The following is a 17,957-nucleotide window of genomic DNA, read 5'->3' as shown; positions in this document are numbered from 1 at the left end:
GATGCGGCGCGCGCACTCCCGCCGTTGCCGCCGCCAACCTCCTACCAAACACCCTCCCCATCGGCATAATCCGGCAGGCGAAATTCAACTTCCCCAGCAGCGACTGAAGCTCCCTCAGCGCCATTTTCTTCATTCTACAAGCCCGTCGAACCTCCAGCCTCAAAGCACCCAACTTATCCGCCGGGAGCCGACACTCCATTGCCACCGAGTCAATTTCGATTCCCAAGAAACAAATCGTCGCTACCGGGCCCTCCGTTTTTTCCGGCGCCAAAGGGATCCCAAAATCCCTCGCCACCTTCTGTAGTGCATGAAGCAAATTACCGCAAACCGGCGAACCCCCCGGGCCAACGCACAAAAAATCATCTAAGTAATGGATCAACGAATCGACCCCGGATACTCCCCTCGTTACCCACTCCACGAAGCTACTAAACGCCTCGAAGTATGCACAAGAAAGAGAACACCCCATCGGAAGGCACCGATCCACGTAAAAGGCCCCATTCCAAAAACAACCCAACAGCCGTTGGCTTTCTGGATGAACCGGCAACAACCTGAACGCCGCCTCGATGTCGGTTTTTGCTAGCAGCGCCCCCGGACCCGCAGCCCGCACTAACCCCACCGCCTTATCGAATGAGGTATAAACTACGGAACACAACTCGTGATCAATCCCGTCATTTACCGACGAACCTTTGGGATACGATAAATGTTGAATCAAACGAAACTTTCCGGGCTCGCGTTTAGGGACAATACCCAAAGGGGACACAACTAAATCTTTTACCGGCGACTCAACAAATGGCCCCGACATGCGCCCCAACGAAACTTCTTTTAACAACTTTTCCGACACGACTTCCGCATGCAAGTAAGCCGATTTTAAATTCCTCCGCGTAACCGGAACCTCATAAGGAGGCGGAGGAATAACAAAACCAACACGAAACCCTTCATAAAGCAACTTAGCTGCCGCCCTATCCGGATACTCACTTAGATAAGGGGCCATCCTTTCCACCCTCACTGGCGACACCCCCTTGACCAGCCCCGTGCTGGTTCCCTGACCTCTTTTTTCGCAGACATTTTGCCGCCCCGTGTGATGCACCATTACACTCGGAGCACACGTGCTTGAACTTGCACATGGCCCCGAACTTGCACTGACCTTCATTGAATTGCCAGCAAAACCCCGCCTTTCCCCCGCCGCTTTGTCCACTCTGACTAGACTGGCCTCCCTGGCCACCGCTCCCGGGAAAGGGCTGCCTAACCGGAGCCGTAACCCGTAACCAGAGAGCAATATCCTTCTGGTCCCACCGAATCGCCGGCCGAACCGCCTTCCGCTGACGGAATTGCTCATCATATCGCAGCCACGCCTGACCCCCATACGCCCTATGAGCCTCCCCAATGGCATCAAAATAACAAAACAACGCCGAACAATTTTCCGGCGCCTTTTCCCCTATCACACTAGCCAATATGGCGAACGCCTGCGACCAATTAACGAACGTCTGCGGGATAAGCCTATACCGCCGCCGTTCCTCCTCGTCCTTTTTACTCTCATCCCGCTTGCTCTTATCCAAATTAAATTTAGCCAGCGGCAAGAGAGAAAAAATTTCAACATATTCGTCTTTCCAGATCCGATCACGCACCTCCTGCTTTAAATGCGCCCCCAACGGACCCTCAAAACAAAGATACACCTCCCCCGAGCACGATCGTCCATACACACTCGATCGCCGTCCTTCTGTGCCTCGGTCTGTACCGACTCCGCGACCGCCTCTCTAACCGCCACCACAGAACGCGCCTGTAACGATCCCACGTCCCTGGGGCCTTCCCAAACTACCGCAGGAGACACTTCCGTCACTACCGGCGCCGCGGCCCTATCCAGGCGCCCCACCAGCTCCCGTAAGCAACCCACTAAGTCTGCCAAACCCGCTCCGTCGCGTCCGCCCGCGCCACTACCGGCCCCCGATGCAATGCTAGCCGCCCCCCCCCCCGCCGACACCCGACATAAAAATCGCTGGATAAGACAATGATGGAGTTATACACTCACCGGGCTGCACAGGCGCTGTGTTCCCGTCAGCCGGACCATCCTGACCTCGACGATACACGTCCAGTTCACCTTCCTCCAGTTCTTCTCTCGCCGACGACTGTCCCTCCCAACGACATCTTCGGAACGGGGATGAGGACGCGCTGACCGATGGGCCGGCAACCTGCCGCCCGACCGCCGGGACCCAGACTTCCGACCGGACCTGTTGCCTCGACGTCGCTGCAGATCTAGGCGTCCGTCTAGACGATCCTGACGAAGCCTGCCCCCTGGCCGGAAGATCACCATGCTGGGCGGCCGTACCTTGTCCTCCAAATCTTCCATCTGATGGGGGAGGGGTGACAGGGAGCCCAGCCTGCGACTCCCTGCTTACCGCCGGACCCCGTCGCGGCCTGGGATTCCTGCCAGGACGCAGGGCCTGGGAAGGGGCGGTCCTCCCAGCTGCCTGGCCTGCAGCGTCCGGGATCGGGCTCCCTCTGCGACGCCGTGTCCGCGGGACTACCTCCGGACTGAGGCGCTCTGGAGGTCGGGACCGCCGAGAGGGACGGGTCGACCCAGCCTGCGTCGCCGTCACCCCTGGCACCGCTCTCTGCCTGCCCAGCGCAGGAGCGGTTGTTGCCGACTCCCCCCCGCCGCCATAGCCGTGCTCGTAAGGGGGCCGGGGGAGGGGAGCCTGTCCTTTTCAACAGACCCCGAACGCCGTGCCCGACGTGGCGAAACGGCGTCCGGGATCCTCGTTATTGCAGCCACGGTCTCCTCTAGCCATCCGGGACCGTGGTGCACAGCAGCGGCACGCAGCCGCTCTAACATAAGGGCTTCTGCCATTTCTAAAAGCCGGGCAACGGGGAGCTTACTTGCTTCTATGTTACTCCTCCCGCTGCTTCCGGCTCAATGCCGAGAAACAGCGGGAAGCGCAGTAACGGCCCCCCGTCCCCCTTAACTCCTCCCCGTCCCTCCTTCAGCTCCTTCCAACTCTCCCTCCCTAATTAACCCTTTCCCTACCAGGACGGTCATGTCGGCTTCCCTTCACCCTGCGGCTGCGTCCAGCCTCTTCTGTAACAGGGTTCATGGAGGAAGGTAAGTCCCCCAAAATATCACCATATTCAAAGGTTATAGGGTCACATAGTATACTATCTTCTACCTTATCTGGTGCAGAGTCTGTTGAAAATGATCGCTGTTTCTGCTGTGTCTGATGACTCCTGGAGATTCTGGAGCTTTGATACGTCGGTGAGGAAGGAGCAGAGCCATGCTTAGCTTGTAGTGGATGAGATTGCTGGGATGGATGGCGTCCGCTACTATCCATTGTAGAGTCGTTCTGTGTATGACCCTCAGACGAATCATCACGTGCGTTCCTTGGTTGGAGCGCTAAAGAAGGTGCGGAGCTGCTCTTTCTCTGTGCCTTCGCTTCAAGTGCATGTGGTGATAGGGATAGCTGAGGAGGATCGGAGGTAAGTGATCCAGTTAGTGATCCAGTATGCGACCGTGCGTCGCCATCTCCGCCAACTTGCCCTTCATCAACACGGCGGGAAGGATAAAAATCTGTGAGCCGGGCAAGTCTCGTTACCAGTTTGCGGCGTCTGAGCATCGTCTCTCTCCTGTAAACGGTCACAAAAGCCTTTATGAAGTACTATACTGGGTCCGCGTCGTTGAAATGCCGAAGCGGTGCAGGAGCCGAGCTCTCAGGCAGCCATCCAGTGCAACAGCCAAGTCACACCCCCTGAATCTTTTCCCCATGAGCAATTTTTAAAAAGAAACGACATGCCCTATATTCGGGCGTTTCTAAAGGAATCTTGAGGCAGATTTTTCTGCCTGCAAAAAAAACTATGTGAACAGGAGCTAAATCTGAAATCCTCTGCTCTTAACCCCTTAAAGGCCGGGCCTGTTTGGACCTTAATGACCAAGCCAGATTTGTCAAATCTGGTATGTCTGACTTTATCAGAGAATAACTCTGTGAAAGTTTTGAATATCCAAGTAATTCTGACATTGTTTTTTCGTCACATGTTGTACTTTATTTTAGTGGTAAAAGTAGACTGATACAATTTGTGGAAATTAATAAAAAAATAGAAAAATGGAAGAAATTTTGTAAAAATTAACATTTTTCCCTATTTTTAACTGCAATATGTCACATATGTACACACATACTATACAATTTTTTTAAATTAAATCTATATTTCCATCTCTTTACTCTATTTTGGCAGCACTTTTGAAAAAATAAAATCAATTTTCAGCATTTTAGAGGACTTACAAATTGAATAATAATTTTATAAATTTTGAAGTCCATTTGTTTTCCTGCACCAAGCCAGGTTTTCAGAGGCTCATAGGTCTCAGAATGATTGAAACCCCCACAAATTACCCCATTTAGAAAACTACACCCCTTAAGGTATTTATATAGGGGTATAGAAAGTATTTTGACCCCACAGTTTTTTGCTAAATTGAATGCATAGCAGGTGGAAAAAAAATATAATTTCACTTTTTTCATAAAAGTATCAGTTTGAAGACCGATTTCTTTGTAAAGAAAACATGAAAATGAAGAAACACACCACAAAATCTATTACCCTGTTTCTCCTGTTTTCAAAAATACCCACATTGTGGCCCTAATGCGTTGTTTGGACACACAGCAGGGCCCCAAACGAAGGGAGCACCTGGAGGCTTTCAGGACTCATATTTTGCTTGAAAATGTTTTAGGCCCCACTGTGCATTTGGAGAAGCTTTGAGCTGCCAGAACGATAGAAACGCCCCATAAACTACCCCATTTAGAAAACTAGACCTCTCAAGGAATTTATCTAGGGGTATAGTTAGCATTTTGACCACACAAGTTTTTCGCTAAATATATTGGAATTAGTCTGTAAAAATTAAAATCTACTTTTTTCTGAAACAACATAGAAATTTTTAATATTTACAAGGAATAACGAAGAAAATGCACCTCAACGTTTGTAAAGCAATGTCTCCCGATTACGACAATACCCCATATGTGGTAATAAACTGCTGTTTGGACCTACAGCAGGGCTCAGAAGGGAAGGAGCGCAATTTGGATTTTGGATTTCTGATTTTGCTGGAATGGTTTTCGGTGCAATGTCGCATTTGCAATGCACTGGAGGGACCAAAACAGTGGAAACCCACCAAAAGTGACCCGATTTTGGAAAAACCGTCAAGGAATTTTTCTAGGGGTATAGTGAGCATTTAGACCTCACGGGTCTCTTGCAGAGTTTATTAGAATTAGGGCGCGAAAATTAATATCAAACTATTTTCCACTAAAATGTTGAATTTTATCATTTTCACAAGGGATAGAGGAGGAAAAAAACAACCATTTTTTATAAAGCAATTTCTCCCGAGTACGGAAATACCCCACATGTGGTCATACGTTTTTTCATTAGAAATGAATTAACCCTTTCAGGACTGATCCATTTTTTGCCTTCTTATTTTAGATTTTCACTCCCCGCCTTCCAAGAGCCATAACTTTTTTTGTTTTCCATCAATAGAGCGGTGTGAGGGCTTATTTCTTGTGAGAGGAGCTGTAGTTTTTATTGGTACCATTTTTTGGTACAGAAAAAGTGATTAAAAAGTTGTATTACATTTTTTTTTTAGAGCTAAGGAGACAAAAAAAACAAACAGCGATTTTGGCAGTTTCAATTATTACATTTTTTTTAAGGTGTTCACTGTGAGAATTAAATAATGGTATATTGTAATAGTTCGGACTTTCATGGATGTAACTATACGAATTTTGTTCATTTTTTTTTTACATTACTTTAGAAGAAAAATGGGAAAAGGTTTTTTTTTTTAACTTTAAAAAAAATTCTCACTACTAATAACTTTAATTCTTCTACACATTTTATTTTTCCCCTTAGGGGACTTGATCCAGCGATCATTGGATCGCTGGTACAATATACTGCAGTACTAATGTATTGCAGTATATTGTTATTCTTACAGGCTTCTGTAACAGAGCGATCGCTGTACCTGTCCGTTAGTCCCGGGTGTCAGCTGTAATACACAGCTGACACCCGCAGCGTATGGAGCTGGCTCAGCACGTGAGCCCGCTCCATACATCACCCCCCGCACCATGACGGACAATTAAGTCATTTTGCGCAAAGGGGTTAAATCACAGCGGATGGTTCCACGTGAAAATTGCAATTTTCCACTGATATGCCATCTTAGTGCATAATATGTTGCGCCCAGTTTGTGCCACAGAAAACAAATACCTCATAAAACGCTAAGCGGGTTCTGCCGGGTATGTCGATGCCATATATGTGGGTGCAAACTGCTGCTTGGGCACACTGCAGGGCTTAGAAGAAAGGGAGTGTCATTTTGCTTTTGGAGCGCAGATTTTGCTTGGTAGTAGTTTTGTTTGGGGTTTCGCTGGTATTTCAGTTTATACTGTGGGGGCATATGTAATCTGTGCGGGGTACATCAGGGCATAATAAGAGGGTATAATAATGGGGTAAATAAATAATATTTCATAGATATGTGGCCGGTGTCGCACTGATAAATGGCGCCCGATCTTATCCGCTTTTTGGACACTCTGCACATTTTGCATCGCCATATTGTGAAAGCCAGAACTTTTTTATTTTTTCACCACCGGAGCTGTGTGAGGGCTTATTTGTTGCGGGACAATCTGTAGTTTTCATTGGTACCATTTTGGGGTACATGCGATTTTTGTGATCACTTTTTATTAAAATTTTTTGCAATCCTGACCAGGAATTCTGACAGCGCTTTTTAGTTTTTTTTTTGCGGTGTTCACCGTACGCTATAAATGACATTTTTACTTTATTCTGCGGGTTGGTACGATTACAGCGATACCATATGTATATAGGTTTTTTTCCTTTTTTTAGCGTTTGCACAATAAAATCACTTATTTATAAAAAAAAAAAAATTTCTGTGTCACCATATTCTGAGAGCCATAATTTTATTTTTTAGTCAAAAAAGCTGTGTAAGGGCTTGTTTTTTGCGGGACGGATAGAAGTTTTTATTGGTACTATTTTTGGGTACATGCGACTTTTTGATCACTTTTTATTCTTTATTTTGGGAGGGGTGGTGACGAAAAAAATTGCGATTCTGTCGTATTTTTTTATTGATTTTGTTTGGGGTGTTCATCGTGTGGGAAAAATAACATTATAGTTTTATAGATGGGGTCTTTTTTAATGTGTTCATTTCTTCCTATAATAAAAGTTATTATAGGAAAAAAAAGCATTTTGTGTTTATAGAACTTATAACTTATTTTTACACTTTTTTTTAAAAACATTTATTACTTATTTTTACTTTTTTTACTTGTCCCACTAGGGGACTACGAGAATTGCAGCTTTGATCGCTGCTAGAGTACATTACACTACACACGTAGTGTAATGTACTCTAACTGTCATTGTGACGCAACTGTCATACTGACAGGAAGCCGAGGCTGTTCCTCCGAGGCTTCCGTACATGGCAACCCGGAGGCTATTGTCTAGCCTCCGATTGCCACAACAAGCATCGGCAGCCCCCACAATCACGTCGTGGGGGCTGCCGGTGTGCTTCAAACCACTTAAATGCGGCGACGGCAATCCGTCGCCGCACTTAAGGGGTTAATTGCCAAAAGCAGCGGCGAGGGTCCACTGACCGGCAAGACTTATGTGACAGCTGTCTAGGACAGCTGTCAGCGCGGGCCTGTCACTCTGTGTTTACACAGAGTGACAGTTTGAAATACTGACGAAAATTAACGTCATGGTGCGCGATCTAGCAGCCGACCATGACGTTCATTTTCGTCATCAGTCGGAAAAGGGTTAAAGTGGATAATGATTCCACACAAATTAGTAAATAAATAAGATTTATGATGTGGCTTCATTATGTATTCATATTTATTTTAGGTGGTTATAAGGCTTATAGGATTAATAGCCGTTTTTAAAATTTTCAACTTAATTTGCAAAAACTTTTTTGTAGACACCACTTCAGTTTTGAAATTAGTTTTAGGGGACGTCGCATCATGACGCTATGACGCAGTTCGTGGTGATTTTGTGATGGGGTGGATCCAACACTTAGGCTCTATTCACACGACAGGGTCCGAGTGTCGGCTGATAAAAACATCCGTTTTGCCACCTGTTCTGTTACGGGCCATGTTTCCGTTTTTAACGGCAGATTTTGACCCGTTTTGCATCCGTTTTTGCCCTGTCCATTTTAAAAACGGATGAATTCCGTTTGTACTTTTTTTGCCACAAACTGCCGTGGCCCCCCTGTAGGTAGTGCCACACAGCCTCCCTGTAGGTAATGCCACACAGCCCCACTGTAGGTAATGCCACACAGCCCTTGTAGGTAATGCCACACAGCCCCCCTGTAGGTAGCGCCATACAGCTCCCCTGTAGGTAGTGCCACACTTCCCCCCTGTAAGTAATGCCACAAAGCCCCCCTGTAGGTAGCTATACACAGCACCCTTTTACATAGAACCCCCCCTCCATAGATGGCACCTCCTACCTTCTTGTAGATAGCGCCACTGTAGGGGACCGTTCCAGGAGAAGTCTGCCTTCAATGTCCTTATATGGAGAGTGAAGTCAGGACTTCTCCTTGAGCGGAAAAACCAGCAACAGCGCTGGGGATTCCGCTTCAGAAGTCCCTGTGTCCATATATGGACAGTGAAGTCAGGGACTTCTCCTGGTGCAGAAAAACTGGCCACAGCGCCGTGGATTCCGCTTCAGAAGTCTCTGACATCACTGTGTCCATATATGGACAGTGAAGTCAGGGACTTCTCCAGGAGCGGAAACACCGGCCACAGCGTCGGGGATTCCGCTTCAGAAGTCCCTGACGTCACTGTGTCCATATATGGACAGTGAAGTCAGGGACTTCTCCTGGAGCGGAAATACCGGCCACGCCGTCGGGGATTCCGTTTCAGGGGTAGGGGACCGGGTCAAGAGAGGTCCCTGCCGTCACGGTCCATATATAAACAGTGAAGTCAGTGACTTCTCCTGGAGCGGAATCCCCGGACAGAGCTTCGGCAACGCTGTGGCCGGGGATTCCGCTCCTACAGGGAGCTAAAAATACCCTCCTCCTCATCACATGCACTTCGCAATATGAGGAGAAGAGAGCGAACGAGCGTCAGAAAGCTCGGCCGTCAGTCGGATCACATCTGAGTGACAGCCGTGCGTTACACGGCCCCATAGACTTCTATGGGAGCCGCACGGCCAGGAGAACGGCTGAAAATAGAGCGTGTCTATTGTTCCTGCTGCGGCCGCGTGACGGCCGTTCAAAAAACGGCCATTGCACGGCAGGGAATCCCGGTCGTGTGAATAGGGCCTTAGTGCATTTCACGGCGCAGGGGTCTCTGTTATTTATATATTGGAATATATATTGTCCGTTTACCCTTCTCTTTGGTACGCTTTGTAGGTTTTTTTGAAGTGTCTTAGTCTGGGCTTCTATTGATGGGATGCAGATCTGATGTGTGGCATAAACGACTTCACGAGACTGCACCTGACAACCTCTAGAACAGGGGTCTCAAGCACGCAGCCCGCGGGCCACATGCGGCCCCTGGGGCCGTCATCGGCGGCCCGCGGGGCACAGAGCCGCTAGTATAGGCTCTGCTCCGGGACTCTGTGGAATTCCCTGACATCGCTGTCCATATATGGACAGTGTGTCAGGGTCTTCCCCAGAGTGGAGTCCCGGGCAGAGCGCTAGTATCGCCTCTGCTCCGTAACTCTGTGGAATTCCCTGACATCGCTGTCCATATATGGACAGTGTGTCAGGGTCTTCCCCAGAGCGGAGTCCCGGCAGAGCGCTAGTATCGGCTCTGCTCCCGGACTCTGTGGAATTCCCTGACATCGCTGCCCATATATGGACAGTGTGTCAGGGTCTTCCCCAGAGCGGAGTCCCGGGCAGAGCGCTAGTATTGGCTCTGCTCCGGGACTCTGAGGAATTCCCTGACATCGCTGCCCATGTTTGGACACACGATGTCTGGGGCTTCCCCAGAGCCGGAGTCCCGTGCAGAGCGCTAGTATAGGCTCTGCTCCGGGACTCTGTGGAATTTCCTGACATCGCTGTCCATATAAGGACAGTGTGTCAGGGTCTTCCCCAGAGCGGAGTCCCGGGCAGAGCGCTAGTATAGGCTCTGCTCTGGGGAAGCCTCTGACATCGCTGTCCATACGTCGACAATGATGTCAGGGGCTTCCCCAGAGCAGGAGTCCCAGTGATGTCAGGAGCACAGCTGGAGTCACAGGAAGAGCCTACTAGCGCTCTGCCCGGGACTCCAGCTCTGGGGTTGCCCCTGACATCTCTGTCCATATAGGGACAGTGATGTCAGGAGCAGAGCTGGAATCCCAGGCTGCACTCACAACTCTACTATTATATCATGTACTTTACTCCAGTCACATCCAGAGCTGCACTCACAACTCTACTGTAACATCATGTACTATACTCCAGAGACATCCACAGCTACACTCACAACTCTACTGCAAGATCAGTAGATGCAGATGCAAACATCTTGTCTTATACTCCAAACAAATCCAGAGCTCCAGTCACAACTCTACTATTATATAATGTGCTATACTCCAGTCACATCCAGAGCTGCAGTCACAACTCTACTGTAACATCATGTCTTATACTCCAGCCACATTCAGAGCTGCAGTGATAACTCTACTGTAACATCATGTCCTATACTCCAGTCACATCCAGTGCTGCAGTCACAACTGTACTGTAACATCAGGTCCCATACTCCAAACAAATCCAAAGCTGCAGTCACAAATCTACTGTAGTTCGAGTGCTAGAAGCGGCTCTTCTCTGGGACTCCAGCTCTGGGCAAGACCCTGACATCACTGTGGTGGCATCTGCGGAGGGCACTGTGGCCTTATCTAGGGGTGTGTTGTATTATCTACAGAGGGCACTGTGGCAGCATCTACAGAGGGCACTGTGGCAGCATCTGCAGAGGGCACTGTATCAGCATCTACAGAGGACTCTGTGGCAGCATCTACAGAGGCCACTGTGGCAGCATCTACAGAGGGCACAGCGGCAGCATCCACAGAAGGCATAGCGGCAGCATCCACAGAGGGCACTGCGGCAGCATCCACAGAGGGCACTGCGGCAGCATCCACGGAGTGTGTCTGCCAAACGCTGCCAACTGAGCCTCCGGACTGCATTTAGCGACACTTAAACTGGAAAGCTGGATTGTTGAAATAAGCACGTGGAGAAATATCTCAAATTTTAAACCTAGCGGTATTATTATAGTAATGTAGTATTGTAGTAATGTAGTATTATTATTATAGTAATATAGTGTTATTGTAGTTCAAATAACTAATTGATTAATAATAGTTTTGTATTGTATCAAATTTGAAAGTAATGCGGCCCATCAACTTCCCATTTTTTTTATATGCGGCCCACTTACCCGGCCGAGTTTGAGACCCCTGCTCTAGAAGAATCAAACATGGCAGATCAACTTTTTCATAGAGGTCTATTTTCAGTCAGCGAGTGTCACGCTCATTCATGTCACGAAGAGATGCCGATGTTGGGTAAAAAATGATCTAAATGGTCCTTTTCAGCTGACCAAAATCTCTAGTGTATGGCCAACTTAAGCATCACTAGTAGGTTAGTGTTACTCAAAGTAAGCCACTAAGGCTACATTCAGACGAACGTAGCAAACTGTCGTTTTTCACATCCGAGGTGCACCCGTGCTGCATCCCTCATAGAATAGAGCCTATAGAGGGATGCATAAAGCGCAAAAAAATAGGACATCCTATTTTTTCATGGACCCTTCACACGCTCCGTTGAAACAACAGTCGTGTGAACGACCCCATTGAAGTACGAGTCCGTGTGATGGCCGTTGTTTTAACGGCCGTCACATGGACGACATATATGATCGTCTGAATGAGCCCTTAGGAGGTAGTGTTTACAGCACTGAGTGTTAAGGCTGGTTTAGGGAGGACGAGCCAGGTAGTGTGGCATTATGGTGTAAAACACCTGCGTCAAGCTGAGGCAGTAATGTGAAAACATTTATATGCTCAATGGGACAGAGGTAACACTGTGTAATGCGCTGTTGTGAAGCGTTACTTGGAAGATGTGGGTGTCAGTACAAGGAAGCCATGTTATGTGGTTAGGCCTGGAGGGATCTTATGAGTCAGTTTTATGTTAGTAGGGAGTGGAGATCCCTAATGTGGGACCTGGATGCAGGATCGATGTAGGAAATAAAGGGTAAGTGCGCTGAAGGTTGTGATGGCATATCTCCCACTATTTATTGCGTTGGGCCTTTGTACGGACTGCATTTTTTTCTCGGGCACTAATGACCATCAGTAGGGAACAGCAAGCAAGGTTTCTTGTGTCCTGATGGTCAGAAAGACGATAGGGGCCTTGGAGTCCTTGCTGACGCGATGTAATGCTGCCGCGATGTAATGCTGCCGCGATGTAATGCTGTAATGTTGTCTTGAGCTGAACAAGGAGCCAAGTTCCGATGTTGGCTCAACCGTACGCCATTTCAATTTGATGGTATATACAACACATACACAAGAGAAAAAGGTGTTGTCCCCTCAGGACAACCCCTGTCTATATAACCTATTAGAAAATATGGACATCATAGAGGGGAAGGAGGTCGTTACTAGCGCTTCCGCTCTGGTGGACATGGTGCTCGTAAAGAGACAACTCCTTTAAAAATAAAAGAGAATTCTGATAATATTTTTTTTAATCCAATTGCTTTTTCTGGAGCACTATATCTGTGGTAAAACATTTGCTACACTCTGAACATTAAAATGGCTTCGCTTCTTATGCTGAGCAACAGCTGATCTGTGGTTATAACATTTCCCACATACTGAACATGAAAATGGCTTTTCCCCTGTGTGGATTAACCGATGATTAACAAGATCGGACTTTTGGCTAAAACATTTCCCACATTCTGAACATGAATATGGCTTCTCCCCTGTGTGAGATCTTTGATGTTTAAGAAGATCTGAGTTCTGAGTAAAACATTTCCCACATTCTGAACATAAAAATGGCTTCACCCCTGTATGAAATCTTTGATGCTGAACAAGAACTGATTTCTGTATAAAACATTTCCCACATTCTGAACATGAAAATGGTTTCTCTCCGGTGTGCCTTCTTTGATGCACAGTGAGATCTGATTTCCGGCGATAACATTTTTCACATTCCGAACAAGAAAATGGCTTCTCATCTCTGTGAATTCTTTCGTGCATAGAAAGAATAGATTTGCTTTTAAAATGTTTCCCACATTCAGAACATGGAAATATTTTGCTCCCTTTATCGCCTGCACTTTGTTTAACAATCTGTGATTGACCAGAGGAAGGTTCCTTGTGATTAGTGGGATCAGTAGATAGATCTCTGCTGTAAAGTACAAACAGCATATTTGTGGTAAAAAGTGTTGTGGAAGGTTTCCCACAATTATCTTCTGTGATATTGTTAGATTTTACTTCATAATCTGGATATAAAAGAAGATGTCCCACCACATTTTTGGTGCATTTATCTGTTGGAAATAGAAACAGGTTTTGATTAATCTTTTGCAAAACACAATAAATTCGATATTTTGAAAAAAATCCTACATGGAGCTTCCCATACAATGACTAAAACAACCCATTAAAATAACTTCTCTGTTTTTATCATTACACAGTCAATATTCAAAAAATTTGTTTTTCATTTTCACTGCCCAATTCTAATAAAATCTATAAAACACCTGTGGGGTCAAAATCCTCACTACACAACTATATAAATGCCCTAAGAGGTGTAGTCAGTGGCAGATCTCCATAGGTCCCTTATCAGCTGCTTCCCGGGACTCGAGGCTCCTGGGGTGCCCATGCCCACCCAAAGACCACATCGCAGTTTTGTCACGTTTTTGCCGCGAATCGTGGCAAAAACAGTGACAAAACTAGAGGCCCCTGGAATAAATTGTATCTGCGTCCAAAGGACGCGGATACAATTGACATCACTAGCAAGGGAACCGTCTGTTCCCTTCCCCGCCATTCGGCCTTTTTTTTTTATGTAGGCGGTGTGATGACGTCATCGAGATGACATCATTGCGCCGCTTGCGTCGTTTTGCTGGGTGCGGCCTGGTCAGAAGAGACCTGGCCTTCATCGTCGGAGAAGAGGATGGCGCTGGAACGGGGACAGGTAAGTGTGGTACTAACTGCAGGGGGTGACGATATATCCATGGGTGCGATGTGTGGCACTATCTGCAGAGGGCACTGTGTATGTGGTGCTTTACTTTAGTGTTTGACAATTATATTCAGGGGCACAGTGTTTGGTACTATTCTACTTAGGGACGCATTGTATGGTGCGATTATATTTAGGGGCACAGTGTGTGGAACCATGAGAATTTGATCTTCGTTTATAGGTGTGGAAATGTTGGAAGTGAGGAGCCTAAGACATCTGAGTGGAAAATTCTGCAGAAATGGGTCATGGCCGGGAGAACTCGTCATGCGGTCTGGACCGGATGGAGAAGAAAGGAGAAAAACAAAAAAACTACCAGAGTCTGAGAAGTCACCTGTGAGTCACTGCATTTATAGACAATCTGTCACCTCTCCTGACTTGTTTATTAAAGAAAATCCTTGTATTTCACAAAAAGTAATTGTGCAGTCCAGGACTGATAGACAAATGGGTGTTACCATTCCCCTATCAGAAGGATGTGTCCCTGCACAGTGCGATACTGTCAGCGATGGTTAGAGACTGTCAATATGTAGGGACACAATCCTTTGACAAGGGGAATCGTAACACTCATTTGTTAATGCTTGCACAAAAAGGTAGTGTTAACAATAGTTACAGCGCAGCAGCAGAGAAGGGGGGCTCAAGTTTGGGTAACAGCCAAGGGCCTATGGTCTATTTAATCCGCCACTGGATGTAGTTTCGAAAATTAAGTCTCATTTAAGGGGTCTTTACTGTACTGGTGCCTCTGGGTCTTGGCGACAAAAAAACAAATCAAGCAAAATCTGCATCAACAATATATATTGTTTTGTTTCACCACATTAAGGGAGCCATAACTTTATTTTTTTGTCGATTGAGCGGTGTGAGGGTTATTTTTTGCAGGGCGAGCTGTTGTGTTTACTGGTACTGTTTTTTTGGTACATACAACTTTTTGATCACCTTGTCTTCCATTTTTTGACAGGCCAAATACATTTATTTATTTATTTTTTTAAAACCTGTAGGGTCAAAAGACTCACTACACCCCTTGATAAATGTTTTGATGGGTGTAGTTTTCAAAATGGGGTCACTTCCCAGGGGTTTCTTTTACTATTTGACCTCAGGGGGCCTCTACATTTGTTAACAAGTGCTGTGTAAATCACCAAATTAGGCCTTAAAGGAACAGTGTCACCAAAAAAAAAAAATTTATATCAGTTTTATGTTAGGGTTTTATTAAAAACGTTTATATTTATTTGTGTGTTTGTGTGTTACTTTTTTCTATTTTTACACTTTTTCTTCCCTATGGGGGCTGCCATTTTTTTTTCCATTTCTGTATGTGTCGATTAACGACACATACAGACATGGAATACGGCAGCTCCAGTCCCATAGGGAATGCGAACGGGGCCCGTTCCATCCACTATGGTGTACGCCGTGTGTGTGGGAACGGCGCATGCGCCGCTATCACACAGTCCAATTTGAAATGCGCGCCGTCCGGCGCCATTTTCCTGTGGACCGGAAGTCGCGGCCGGACAGTAAGATTAGTACTTCCGGTCGCGGCTTCCGGACTTGTGCACATGGAGCAGCGGCAGTAGACGGAGCGGACGGACCGGAGGGAGCGGCGGCGACTGGAGCAGGTAAGTGATTTCTATGTATGTTCGTGTTTCAGTGTGTGTTTACTAGTGTATGTAAACCTTCTACACTGTGTGTTAGCTCAAAAAATGGCGACACACAGTGTCGCCACAGTGCTGCAATTTTGGGAATTGCTCCATCTAGTGACCAGTGCTAGGAAATATTATAAATTGAATCCAATTTATAATATTTCCTGACTCGTGAAAAAAATAAAAAAAATTAGAACAATGTTTAATCACCTACACACTAATTGTTTAACGAAAAAAATAAAAACATGTTTTGCTGGCAACACATTCCCTTTAAAGAAAACCTTTCACCTCCCCATACATGTACAGCATGTAATGTGGAGGGCTGAACTTTACATGTTTTTATAATAGCACCGATATCTAAATAACGGAGAGAGGTAGAATTTTTTTTTAAAGTTCCCCGGGGTTTGTGCAGCTGCACATGTATGGAGAGATGAAAGGTTCTCTTTAAATCATACCTCCCAACTCTTGAATTTGGAAAAGAGGGACATGTTAAGCCACACCTCCTAACCACGCCCAATATCCCGCATAAGCACATCAACTCCCGGCCAGATTCTTCTTCAAATAACAAGAGCATATTCTCACTGCGGATCTCTAGACTGTCTGGATATCACAGATATTATGGATCCGGTTATGTCGTCTTTGTGTTACTTTTCCTATCTTGGGTATAATATTTGCTTCTCACGGCAGCAGCAGCGGCAGGACAAACCAAAAGGCTGAGAACAATGAAAGTCAAGAGGGAGACCCTGAGGTGGATGACTTTTCAATTGATAGGTAGCAGAGTTACATTATGGGGAATTGTATTTCCAGTTGTGTAACTCTGCTACCAGTCGTGGGAAAAATCATCCCCAAAATGTTTCCCCATGATGGAATACCACAAAGAAACACAATTTTTCCCTGTGGTGGATGACTTTTCAGCTGACAGGTAGCAGAGTTACATGAAGGGGAATTATTTTTCATTGACGTCTACTTTCTATTGCAGCGCCGGGAAGAAGTCGCTAGAGGTGAGAAGTTTTGTTTTTTTTTCATATTACCAACTTTATTTTTTTTTTGTTTTGCAGGTTCCACAGGACTGCTTGGACTACGTCGCAGATTCGTTGGACTACTTCGATGATTATTTTTTTTCAAATAAAATGGTGAAAGAGTGTTGTGTGGGGGAGTTCTTATTTCGAAAGAAAATATTTTCTTATGTCTCTTTTTTTTAATACTTTAATAGCGCCTTGGTAATGGCAGTTGTCTGATTGACTGCGTCCATTACTAAGGTGGGGCTTAGTGTGAGCCAGTAAAAAGGCTGCAACTAACCCCCCATTATTACCCTGGAACCCACCGCCAACAGGGCTGCTGGGTACCTGACCATCTGTAGTGATGGGCGGGCACTGAGGCGGCCACAGGCTGGTATTATTAGGCAGGGAGGGGCAGGAAACAGTGACCCTTCCCACCCTGGTAATGCTAGCCTGCTGCTGCTATGTTGTACTTGGCTGGTTATGAAAATGTAGGGGACCCCACGTCGTTTTCTTCTTTTTTTTTTTTAAACGACGTGGGGGGTCCCCTCCATTTTTAATAGTACAACATAGCAGCAGCCTAGCATTACAAGGGTGGGGAGGGCCATGGTTTTTTCCTCATAATACCAGCCTGCTGCCACCTCAGTGCCCGCCCATCACTACAGATTGTCAGGTACTGGATCGTACCCGGCTCTTCCCAGCACACCTGGTGGTGGTGGGGACTGGGGCAATAATGGGGGGGCTAGTTGCAGCCTTTTTACTGGCTAACACTAAGCTCCACCTTAGTAATGGACATTGTCAATCAGACAAATGCCATTACCAAGGCGCTTATAAATTATTTAAAAAAAACACAGACATAAGAAAATATTTTGTTATTGAAATCAGAATTCTCCCACACAACCCTCTTTCACAATTTTATTTACATTTTTTTTAGATCATCTCAGTAGTCCAACATATCTACGACGTAGTCCAAACAGTCCAGTGGAAGCTGCAAAACAAAAAATATAAAGTCAGTAATATTTACAAGGGGGGGCTGTGTGTAGATAGCGCCACACACAGCCCCCCTGTAAATAGCGCCACACAACCCCCTCCCCCCTTGTACATAGTGCCACACAACCCCCCTCCCCCTTGTACATAGTGCCACACAACCCCCCCTCCCCCTTGTACATAGTGCCACACAACCCCCCTCTCCCTTGTACATAGTGCCACACAACCCCCCCTCCC

At 46.4% G+C, this 17,957-nt stretch overlaps 1 protein-coding gene across 1 annotated transcript in view; it reads right to left on the bottom strand.

Moving 5' to 3' along the window:
* Positions 1-12,617: 12,617 nt before the first annotated feature.
* LOC142663718 (gastrula zinc finger protein XlCGF66.1-like) overlaps positions 12,618-17,957 on the bottom strand; it is a 28,234-nt gene continuing 22,894 nt past the window's right edge. Inside the window, exon 7 of the mRNA XM_075842507.1 lies at positions 12,618-13,430. Within this exon, the coding sequence (XP_075698622.1) occupies positions 12,661-13,430 (770 nt within the window). The 3' untranslated portion in view covers positions 12,618-12,660. The remainder of the gene's footprint in view (positions 13,431-17,957) is intronic.

This window comes from Rhinoderma darwinii, chromosome 11 (assembly GCF_050947455.1).
Source record: "Rhinoderma darwinii isolate aRhiDar2 chromosome 11, aRhiDar2.hap1, whole genome shotgun sequence".
NCBI lineage: Eukaryota > Metazoa > Chordata > Amphibia > Anura > Rhinodermatidae > Rhinoderma > Rhinoderma darwinii.
This window is presented reverse-complemented; position numbering and strand designations above follow the sequence as displayed.